At 37.0% G+C, this 12,757-nt stretch overlaps 1 protein-coding gene across 3 annotated transcripts in view; it reads right to left on the bottom strand.

The window, feature by feature from the left end:
• GUCY1B1 (guanylate cyclase 1 soluble subunit beta 1) overlaps positions 1 to 12,757 on the bottom strand; it is a 58,617-nt gene that overhangs the window by 31,591 nt on the left and 14,269 nt on the right. For all 3 annotated transcript variants that reach the window (XM_057496973.1, XM_057496969.1, XM_036887796.2), the window contains exon 3: positions 389 to 489. In XM_057496973.1, the coding sequence (XP_057352956.1) occupies positions 389 to 439 (51 nt within the window). In that variant the 5' untranslated portion in view covers positions 440 to 489. The remainder of the gene's footprint in view (positions 1 to 388; positions 490 to 12,757) is intronic.

The raw sequence follows: 12,757 nt of genomic DNA, 5'->3' as shown, positions 1-12,757 counted from the left end.
TTTCCTGTTTCTTTTACCAATAGCTAACAAAGCTTGTGACTGCAAAAAGATAGGGATAACATATTCTGCTTACCATACTTTTATAATTATTACATTGTTACAACATAACTGAAGTTATTATTATATTAATTATCAATAAGTTATTTCTCCTTCCCCAACATATGACTTTCTGTAGGACGGAGCAGAGAGCACCTCCATTCTCTAAAAGGCTTTTAAAAAGAAAAGTAAGACTCAGAATAGCCTAAGCCTAACATTACTATGTGAATATCCTCCCCACCAAGGTTGTTCAGAGCACAGCTTACATAATTATACAGTATGATCTCAATATGCTTTCCTTTGGGCTTCAAGGTGTAACTTAGGCAAGGAAGGAAATTTACATTCAACTTACTGAGGACTTTACTGGCAGCGGCAACCAAATCGTAAGTTTTAGAATCATCATATATTATTCTGACGAGAAACTGTCCTTCTTCATCTAACTGTGCCTCTTTTCTAGAAGACAAAAACAAGAGACAGATGGGGGAATAAGTTGAAATAAAAGAAGAGCTACTATATCCACAATGATTGGATAAACAATGGATTTATATCTGAAATAGGATTTGTTTCAGCAAGTTTGTTTAAATCAGTATCACGTACCTAAAAGTCTAGTGATTAAGAAGAAATTATTTCACATCCCTTTCCCCAATTTAAAATGGTATAATGTAAGTATATTTTAGCAAGACTAACATTTATATAGTACCCTAATGCCCAGTAAAATAACTGAGATTAAATATAATCAAGAAGTAACTTTTGGTTTAACAAACAGTCTGCAAATGTTCGTTGAGGGCCTATATGTGCCAGGTATTGTTCCAGGCATTTAAGGATAGAGCTTTTAGCAAAATAAACAAAAATACCTGACTTCTTGGAACATATGTATTCTAGAAGGGGAGACAGACAAGGCATAAAACTAGTAAGTGACATATAACAGAGTGGTTTGGAGAAAAATAAAGCCAGTTAGGGAGGGGAGGGAATGCATGTACAACAGCCAGGAAGCCTCACTGAGAAGCTGGCAACTGAGTAAAGACTGAATAAGCTCTGAAAGTGAGTCATGGGCAGTCTGGGGAAGTGTGTTCTGGGCAAAGGGAAGAGCATGTGCAAAGGCTCAGGGAAGCAGCATGGGTGTTGGAGGAAGAGCAAAGGCCAGTGTGGCTGGCACACAGTGGGGGGCACAGGAGCTGTAAGGAGGGGCCTGCTGGTCATTGAGATGACTCTGGCATTTACTTGCAAAAGATGGATGGTTTTCTCACTTGTGACATGGGCAGTGAGACCAACTGGCATAGGTTAAAGGGATCAATCCCGCTGTTGCACTAAATGGACCAAAAGGACCCAGGACAGAGCCAGGAGACTAGTTAGGAGGCTACTGACAACACTCAGGTGAGAAGTGCTGGTGAGCTGATTCACAGTCAGAACAGTGGAGAGGTGGTCTGAATCCAGATGTGAAGGCAGATTTAACACAATTTGCTGATGGATTGATACTGATCGTGAGCAAAGGAAAGGACCACGGATGACACTGTGGTTCTGGCCTGAGCACCTGGAAGGATGTTGCCACCAGTAGGGGAAAGACTGTTGAAGGTGGACTGTGGGTAAGTTCAACAGCTCTATTTTAAAATTCTGAAGTTTGAGATGGCAAATGGACTGACAAAATCTTCCAATATATCCAGAGTTTATTAAATGTAGTAGCTCAAAATATACACAGCATTAAATCAAAGGAAATTATAGTTATCACTTTTAACAGTTATCATGATAATAGACAGACTGGAAGGATTTTGATTATTTTTCTCGAAGAAGTGCCCAAAGAGGAGGGGAAATCCATTGTTCAAAATATTGCCAACTGTAAAAGAGAACTTACAAGTTCCCAGATATCTTTTCCAATGTTAAATTCACAAAAATATGTGGATATCAGTCTCTGACTTAATTCAATCCAATTCATCTAGCTCCCTGCGCCCTGCTAGAATACAAGAGAAATTGGCCCTTAAGGTGAACTTTAAACACAGTAACTCGAATAGCTCCTTACACAGCTACTGCCATGGCTATAATACCCGTGTCTGCTCAAGGGAAAAATTCCAAATGGTAGTATGTTTTAGGTCTAGATGGGGTGTAGATAATCTTAAATTATACCATTATTTGCCACAGGCAATGGTATACACATAATAGCACCTGTGAGAAAAACAGCATTTCAGTCAGCATGGAGATCTGAATTGCAGAGCCCAGAACTACTAGTTGAACAAACTTGGACAAATCTCATAAAGCACATGAGCATTAAAACCCCTCTTTTATAAAATGGGAGCAATAATATAACCCACCTTCCAAAATTGTAAAGCAATAAAGAGTGCAAAAATATGTTCTAAACTGCTGAAACATATATATTACTAATGATCATACTACTTCCCATGTCAACATATTTAAGAAACCAGAGCGATATATATGATGTGAAATTCTTCTCCCTTTTGCTGAACAGACACAGCTATTAAATGAAAGGAATTCATCTTCAAAACCTCAAGTCTTTTACCAAAAGTCAAAGAATATCCCAAAGTTACGTACAAACACTGCCATGTTTTGATAAATGCCATTATATATCCTACAAATTCTAATTTTTGATACTATAACAATACAAAGCAAAGGAAAGAAGAAACTTAAAAAAAATCCTCCACTACCCTGAGATAACTATTCCTACTTTATATTCAAGTTGTTTATGCTTGAACATATTTGTGTATCAACACACAGCAGATCACACACTTTTCACTTAATATTTGATGAACTTCTTTTCATGTTAATAAATATATTTCTCTACCTTGACTGCAGAAGATTGCAGTGTATGGACATATTGAAGTTTCAGTTGATATTTGGATGGCTTGTTTTTCACAAGTAATAAACAGGGTTGTGATGAGTATGAGTATCTTTGTAGCAAATAATTTTATTTCTATGTGAAAACAGAATTACTAGAAATGGAATTGCTTATTTAAGGGATATAAATAGCCTGATTTTTCTCATTTTGTCACTAACATTTTCCTGGGAAACAGCAAAAGGGAGAAGAATTTCACATCATATATATCGCTCTGATTTCTTAAATATGTTGACATGGGAAGTAGTATGATCATTAGTACTATATATGTTTCAGCAGTTTAGAACATATTTTAGAATCAGCAGTTGGAATTTTGAAACCTCTGCTTAAGGGCATTCTAATAAAATATAAAGTTTAATGAAATATAAATTAATTACTGCTCTCACTGTGTCCGACTCTCTTCCAACTGGGATAAATCAAATGACATAAATTTCTGTAATAAACTCAGTTTCTCAGAAACACTCACCAATTCATAACAACTGTTAAACAAAATGAAGTACAAACAGAATACACACTCCCTCTGCATAAAAGAGAAATGGCCATTTCCCTAGAAATTCCCCAGCCCTTAGTCAATGCATTCCTTCTTTCCTTTCTCTCCTTTTAATAAAATAAGCTTCCTTATCTTCTAAGCTTTACTTCCTGAAATGACCAGCCCCGCATGCTCACTGGAAAGAGGCTGAAATATAAATTAAAAAGTAGTACATGGAAGGAAATAATCATCTTTTCCTAAAAATTTCACACTGAATTCTAATGAATTATTTGAAGATTTAGGATTCCTTCTTTACATTAGGAACTTTGGATCCCTCTTTAATTATTCTTCCCACCTCACCCCACCCCACCCCCATGGGAAAGGACTTATGTCACAAGTATCTGAGCACCTATTATGCCCCAGGCACTTTTCTAAGTACTTTTAACATATCAATGAACAAAACAGATAAATATCCCTGACCTCATACAGCTTACATTTTAGCTGGCAGAAACAAACTATAAGTAATAAACATAAAATAAACGCAAATTTTATAATCTATTATGGGGCAATAAATGCTACAAAAGAAAGCAGATCAGTTTAAAGGGATGAAAATAGGGATGTGGGAGGAAAGGGCAGGACACAAAATTAAATACAGTGATCATGGAGAAATTAACATTTGGGAACAGACTTCAGAAGGCAAAATTTACCTCTAGGACTTACTCTTCCTCGACCCATTTCCCTTTTTCTGTAGCCCTTTCTTCATTTTCTTCCCTTTTCAGAAGAAAAGCCAATTTTGATATGACAAAGACTTCAGTGGGTGTTGGTTTAACATATTAAACTGAACAGGAGAATTTACAGTACAAACATAGTAATATCCAACTTGATTCATTTCAGGCAATGTGGTCATTGAAACTAGTAAAAATATTAAGTCAAAAAAGCTCTCCTGGTGTCTCTCAATCTTTATACTACTTTTATTGTAACTTCTAGGCAGATTTATATTTGTTTGGACTGCATGCTGTCATATATTGTAGCCTCCAGAGAGCAGAGACATGTGATAACAATCTCTCAGATACATGCTTAAGATATATTTGAGGAAATCTTTAGGGGCCTCCCTTCCAACATTATACTGTTCCTTCTCTACTTAGTTTTAGAGATATTTTTTACCAGCTATCTGAAATCACAGAGGGTGGCCAGCAAATGTAAGAAAGGCTGGAAAGTAAGCTAATATTCACACTACATAAATATTTACAAGATTCAGGTAATATTACCTTATCATTCTTCATCCCCCACTTTGCCATCTCATAACTTTCAAGCTTTTTTTTAAAGTCAAGTAAAACTTTGTTAACAGTGAATCAAATATATAGCTATAACATTTCCAACAGTATTTCAGATTTATTTTCTTGATCTGTGTAGTGTCTTTAGTGCTTACATTACGCAAATTCAGCCATGTACTCTAACCAAATTTTCTAGACTTGCTCATTTTTCTGAGAATACATTTCTTAGGCATCAACTTTGTTTAAATTTTTGCATTACCACAAAGCAATTATGTAATTCCTTATTACTTATATTTAGTTCACATGTGAGGAAAACCATAGGATTCTCTGAGAAACATAATTTAAAATTTTCCCCCAAAGAGAAAATTTGGACATACTTTTTTTACTTAAATCATTTTCAGATGACAACAAATATCATACGAAGCCACAGGTACATGGGACTGAACTGTATTCAACAGTGCTCATCTATCAAAGTGCAACCAATAGAATTGCTATCATCATATATCCTGGTTTGTGTTATTATATTCTGTTGCTTCCTATTATTATTATTTTATATCCTTTAGATAACCCTAAACAAAAATAGTCTTCCACTATTTCCAAATAGTATTGCTTACAGTAGTTGTGTAATCTTGCTTATATACTCAATAACTGAGTTTGGGTTATTTCTTAACTTTATTTCTGCCAATGAAAAACTATTTAAACTAGTGAATGGATTCAGAAAAGTTACAAGATACAAAATTAATGCCCATAAATCTCTTGCATTCCTATATACTCACAATGAACTGGCAGACAGAGAACTCAGGAAAACAATTCCATTTACAATTGCATCAAAAAGCATAAACCTAACCAAGGAGGTGAAATATGTGTACTCTGAAAACTGTACAACTGATGAGAAAAATTAAGGAAGACACAAATAAATGGAAAGCTATCCCATGCTCCTTGGAAGGAAGAATTAATATTGTGAAAATTGCTATCTTGCCTAAATAATTTACAGATTCAATGCAATCCTTATCAAAATACCAAGAGCATTTTTCAAGGAACTAGAGGAAATAATCCTAAAATTTATATGTGACCAAAAAAGACCCAAACAGTCAAAACCATCCTGAGAATGAAGAACAAACCTGGGGGAATTATACTCCCTGTCTTTAAACTATACTACAAAGCTACAGTAATCAAAACAGTATGGTACTGGCAAAAAAAAAAAAAAAAACAGACCCATGGATCAATGGAGCAGAAAAAAGAGCCCACATATAAACCCATACATATATGATCAATTAATATATGATAAAGGAGCAATGAATACACAATAGGAAAAAGAAAGTCCCTTCAATAACTAGTGTTGGGAAAACTGGACAGCTACATACAACAGAATGAAACAGGATCACTGTCTAACTCCATACACAAAAGTAAACTCAAAATGGATTAAAGACCTAAATGTGAGACATAAAACTATAAAACTCTTAGAAGAAAACATAGGCAAACATCTCTTGAACATAAGCATGAGCAATTTTTTTTAAACACATCTCCCTGGGCAAGGGAAACAAAAGCAAAAATGAACAAGTGAAACTACATCAAACTGAAAAGCTTCTGTACAACAAAGGATACCATCAAGAAAACAAAAAGGCATCCTACAGTATGGAAGAATATATTCATAAACAATTTATCCAACAAGGGGTTAACATCCAAAATACATAAAGAAGTCATACAACTCAACACCAGTATAACCCAAACACCCTGTATAAGAAATGGGCAGAAGACCTAAACAGACACTTCTCCAAAGAAGACATACAAATAGTCAACAGGCACATGAAAGGCCACCCCACATCACTAGTCATCAGGAAAACGCAAATCAAAACCACAAGAAGATATCACTTCACACCAGTCAGATGGCCACTATCCAAAAGATGAGAAATAATAAGTGGAGAAAAGGGAACCCTCCTACACTATTGGTGGGAATGTAAGCTGGTCTAGCCACTATGGAAAGCAGTATGGAGGTTCCTCAAAAAACTGAACATAGAAATACCATATGACCCAGTAACTCCACTCCTAGGAATTTACACAAAAAAAGCAAAATACCTGATTTGAAAAAATATATGCACCCCTTTGTTTATTGTCACGTTATGTACAATAGTCAAGATATGAAAGCAAACAAAGTGTCCATCAATAGATGAATGAATAAAGAAGAGGTGGTACATATACACAATGGAATATTATTCAGCCATAAAAAAGAAATAAATCCTGCCATTTGTGACAACATGGAAGGACCTAGATGGTATTATGCTAAGTGAAATTAGCCAGGCAGAGAAAGACAAATACCATATGATTTCACTTATATGTGGAACCTAAAAGCAAAACAAAACACAATGAACAAAACAGCAGTAGACTCAGAGACACTGAGAAGTGACTGGTGATTATGATGTGGGAGGGGCTCAGGTGAGTGGTAGGGTGGGTAAGGGGGATAAAGAGGCACAAAAACTCACTCATAATATAAGTTGGTCACGGGGACTGAAGTGCAGTATGCAGAGTATAGTCAAACGGCTCTATAACATCTTCCTATGGTGACAGTTAATAACTACACTAGATGGAGTGAGGATTTAATAATGTGTGTACCTATTGAATCACTGTGTTATATACTTCAATATCCTGTTGTCTGTCAACTATACTTCAATAAAAATATATACAAATAAAAAATAAATAGATAAATTTTATTTCTTGGTGTATTACTAAATGAAAGCAATCAGCACACACTAAAAAATATTTAGAGAATGTTTATTTTTAAACGGGTTTAAATGAGGTTGGATGAAGTAAAAGTGCACTTTTCTTTGGCTATCAAGTAAATCTAGATAACGAGAAACTCACTTGGTTTCATCCATATCATAAATCACGAGTATTCATCACACAGTGTGCAAAGGCACCAGCAGAGCTAATCCCCTGCACAACTGAACTAAGCTTGGGCAAGGTCACCTCTCAGGGTTTCAGTGTCCTGGTCTGTAAAATACAGCACTTACCTGGAGTTGTGCTGGTTGGCAGAATTAATCCTTTTAAAGGGCTAAAACAGTGCTCCCCGCACACTTGACACCCAATACATCTAACTAGAAAGAGTCTAGTAGTTGAAGTGGATGAAGAGGGAAGGGTAAAAAGAAGAGAGGGAGAAGAATGACAACAAAATCTCAGAAATTTTCATTCAGCATCAAAATAATTTAAATAAAGGTGCACTTAGTTGATTAGCTAGTGCAATTTATTAATTCAAATGGCCAAAACCAAGTAAGTTTTATCTCACCTAAGAGCTTTAAAAATAAAGACCAAACGAGGTGGAGCCAAGATGGTGACGTGAGTAGAGCAGCTGAAATCTCCTAACAAAACCACATATATTTATGAAATATATTTATGAAATTTCATATATTTATGAAAATATAACACAGACAACTCTTCCTAGAATAGACACCAGAGGACACAGGACAACACCCAGACCACATCCACACCTGCGAGAACCTAACACCTCGCGAAGGGGTTGCGAGTGCTTTTTTGGAAGTCTTAAAGGGACAGAGACCCCAAAACCGGACGGAAGCGTCCCACGACACTTAGTCTGGCAGCAGGGAATCTGGGGATCTCTGGGCACTCTAACCCCCTGGGCAGCAGGACGCACGGAGGCCCCTCACAGAGATAAATAGCCTCCCGGCCACTCCCCCTCCAACACGGCTCCACCATAGTGGAAAAGCAGCCCGAGGCAAGCCATGCCCACAGCAACAGCGGAGATAAACTCCATAGCAGCCGGGCAGGAAGCAGAAGCCCTGTCTGTGCGCAGCTGCCCAGCACAAGCCACTAGAGGTCGCTGTTCTCCCAGGAGAGGAGGGCCACAAACCAACAAGAAGGAAAGTTCTTCCAGCCGTCACTCGTCCCAGCTCTGCAAACTGTCGCTATCACCATGAAAAGGCAAAATTACAGGCAGACAAAGATCACAGAGTCAACACCTGAGAAGGAGACAGACCTAACTAGTCTTCCTGAAAAAGAATTCAAAATAAAAATCATAAACATGCTGACAGAGATGCAGAGAAATATGCAAGAGATATGGAATGAAGTCCAGACGGAGACCACAGATGCCAGGAAGGAGATTACAGAAGTGAAACAAACTCTGGAAGAATTTATAAGCAGAATGGATAAGATGCAAGAGGCCATTGATGGAATAGAAACCAGGAAACAGGAACGCATAGAAGCTGATGCAGAGAGAGATAAAAGGATCTCCAGGAATGAAACAATATTAAGAGAACGGTGTGACCAATCCAAATGGAACAATATTCACATTATAGGAGTACAAGAAGAAGAGAAAGAAAAAGGGACAGAAAGTGTATTTGAAGAAATAACTGCTGAAAACTTCCCCAAACTGGGGGAGGAAATAGTCTCTCAGACCATGGAAGTCCATGGAACTCCCAACACAAGGGACCCAAGAGGACAACACCAAGACACATAATAATTAAAATGGCAAAGATCAAAGACAAGGACAGAGTATAAAAAGCAGCCAGGGAGAGAAAAAAGGTCACCTACAAAGGAAAACCCATCAGGCTATCATCAGACTTCTCAACAGAAACCTTATGGGTCGGAAGAGAATGGCATGATATATTTAATGCAATGAAACAGAAGGGCCTTGAACCAAGGATACTGTATCCAGCACGATTACCATTTAAATATGAAGGAGGGATTAAACAATTCTGAGACAAGCAAAAGTTGAGGGAATTTGCCTCCCACAAACCACCTCTACAGGGCATCTTACAGGGACTGCTCTAGATGGGAGCACTCCTAAAAAAAGAGCACAGAACAAAACACCCAACATATGAAGAATGGAGGAGGAGGAATAAGAAGGGAGAGAAATAAAGAATTATCAGACCGTGTATATAACAGCTCAATAAGCGAGCTAAGTTAGGCAGGAAGATACTAAAGAGACAAACCTTGAACCTTTGGTAACCACGAATTTAAAGCCTGCAATAGCAATAAGTACATATCTTTCAATAGTCACCCTAAATGTAAATGGACTGAATGTAGCACTCAAAAGACACAGAGTAACAGAATGGATAAAAAAGCAAGACCCATCTATATGCTTTTTTGAGCATGGCATGATATATTTAATGCAATGAAACAGAACCCAAAGACATGCACAGACTAAAAGTCAAGGGATGGAAGAACATATTTCAGGCAAACAACAGAGAGAAGAAAGCAGGGGTTGCAGTACTAATATCAGACAAAACAGACTTCAAAACAAAGAAAGTAACAAGAGATAAAGAAGGATACTACATAATGATAAAGGGCTCAGTCCAACAAGAGGATATAACCATTCTACATATATATGCACCCAACACAGGAGCACCAGCATATGTGAAACAAATACTAACAGAACTAAAGGGGGAAATAGACTGCAATGCATTCATTTTAGGAGACTTCAGCACGCCACTCACCCCAAAGGATAGATCCACCGGGCAGAAAATAAGTAAGGACATGGAGGCACTGAACAACACAGTAGAAAAGATGAACTTAATAGACATCTATAGAACTCTACATCCAAAAGCAACAGGATATATATTCTTCTCAAGTGCACATGGAACATTCTCCAGAATAGACCACATACTAGCCCACAAAAAGAGCCTCAGTAAATTCCAAAATATTGAAATTCTACCAACCAACTTTTCAGACCACAAAGGTATAAAACAAGGAATAAATTCTACAAAGAAAACAAAAAGGCTCACAAACATATGGAGGCTTAACAACATGCTCCTAAATAATCAATGGATCAATGGACAAATTAAAATAGAGATCAAGGGATATATGGAAACAAATGACAACAACAACACAAAGCCCCAACTTCTGTGGGACTCAGCAAAAGCAGTCTTAAGAGGAAAGTATATAGCAATCCAGGCACACTTAAAGAAGGAAGAACAATCCCAAATGAACAGTCTAACATCACAATTATCGAAATTGAAAAAGAAGAACAAATGAGGCCTAAGGTCAGCAGAAGGAGGGACATAATAAAGATCAGAGAAGAAATAAACAAAATTGAGAAGAATAAAGCAATAGCAAAAAGCAATGAAACCAAGAGCTGGTTCTTTGAGAAAATAAACAAAATAGATAAGCCTCTAGCCAAACTTATTAAGAGAAAAAGAGAATCAACACAAATCAACAGAATCACAAATGAGAATGGAAAAATCAAGACAGACTCCACAGAAATACAAAGAATTATTAAAGACTACTATGAAAACCTATATGCCAACAAACTGGAACACCTAGAAGAAATGGACAACTTCCTAGAAAAATACAACCTTCCAAGACTGACCAAGGAAGAAACACAAAAGTTAAACAAACCAATTACAAGCAAAGAAATTGAAATGGTAATCAAAAAACTAACCAAGAACAAAACACCCGGGCCAGACGGATTTACCTCAGAATTTTATCAGACACACAGAGAAGACATAATACCCATTCTCCTTAAAGTTTTCCAAAAAGTAGAAGAGGAGGGAATACTCACAAACTCATTCTATGAAGCCAACATTACCCTAATACCAAAACCAGGCAAAGACACCAGCAAAAAAGAAAATTACAGAACAATATCCCTGATGAATGTAGATGCAAAAATACTTAACAAAACATTAGCAAACCGGAAACAAAAGTATATCAAAAGGATCATACACCATGACCAAGTGGGATTCATCCCAGGGATGCAAGGATGGTACAACATTCGAAAGTCCATCAACATCATCCACCACATCAACAAAAAGAAAGACAAAAACCACATGATCATCTCCATAGATGCTGAAAAAGCATTTGACAAATTCAACATCCATTCATGACAAAAACCCTCAGCAAAATGGGTATAGAGGGCAAGTACTTTAACATAATAAAGGCCATATATGATAAACCCACAGCCAACATTATACTGAACAGCAAGAAGCTGAAAGCTTTTCCTCTGAGATCGGGAACAAGACAGGGATGCCCACTCTCCCCACTGTTATGTAACAAAGTACTAGAGGTCCTAGCCACAGCAATCAGACAAAACAAAGAAATACAAGGAATCCAGATTGGTAAAGAAGAAGTTAAACTGTCAGTATTTGCAGATGACATGATATTGTACATAAAAAAACCCTAAAGACTCCACTCCAAAACTACTAGAACTGGTATCAGAATAGAGCAAAGTTGCAGGACACAAAATTAACACACAGAAATCTGTGGCTTTCCTATACACTAACAATGAACCAATAGAAGGAAAACAACTCCATTCACAATTGCATCAAAAAGAATAAAATACCCAGGAATAAACCTAACCAAAGAAGTGAAAGACCTATACCCTGAAAACTACAAGTCACTCTTAAGAGAAATTAAAGGGGACACTAACAAATGGAAACTCATCCCATGCTCATGGCTAGGAAGAATTAATATCGTCAAAATGGCCATCCTGCCCAAAGCAATATACAGATTTGATGCAATCCCTATCAAATTACCAGCAACATTCTTCAACAAACTGGAACAAATAGTTCAAAAATACATATGGAAACACCAAGGACCCCGAATAGCCAAAGCAATCCTGTGAAAGAAGAATAAAGTAGGGGGGATCTCACTCCCCAACTTCAAGCTCTACTACAAAGCCACAGTAATCAAGACAATTTGGTACTGGCACAAGAACAGAGCCACAGACCAGTGGAACATATTAGAGACTCCAGAAATTAACCCAAACATATATGGTCAATTAATATTTGATAAAGGAGCCATGGACATACAATGGCGAAATGACAGTCTCTTCAACAGATGGTGCTGGCAAAACTGGACAGCTACATGTAGGAGAATGAAACTGGACCATTGTCTAACCCCATACACAAAAGTAAATTCTAAATGGATCAAAGATCTGAATGTAAGTCATGAAACCATAAAACTCTTAGGAAAAAACATAGGCAAAAACCTCTTAGACATAAGCATGAGTGACCTCTTCTTGAACATATCTTCCCAGGCAAGGAAAACAAAAGCAAAAATGAACAAGTGGGACTATATTAAGCTGAAAAGCTTCTGTACAGCAAAAGACACCATCAATAGAACAAAAAGGTACCATACGGTATGGGAGAATATATTTGTAAATAACAGATCCGATAAAGGCTTGACATC

Source organism: Manis pentadactyla, chromosome 1 (assembly GCF_030020395.1).
Source record: "Manis pentadactyla isolate mManPen7 chromosome 1, mManPen7.hap1, whole genome shotgun sequence".
Taxonomy (NCBI): domain Eukaryota; kingdom Metazoa; phylum Chordata; class Mammalia; order Pholidota; family Manidae; genus Manis; species Manis pentadactyla.
Note: the sequence above shows the minus strand (reverse complement) of the source record. Positions and strands in the feature narration are given on the sequence as shown.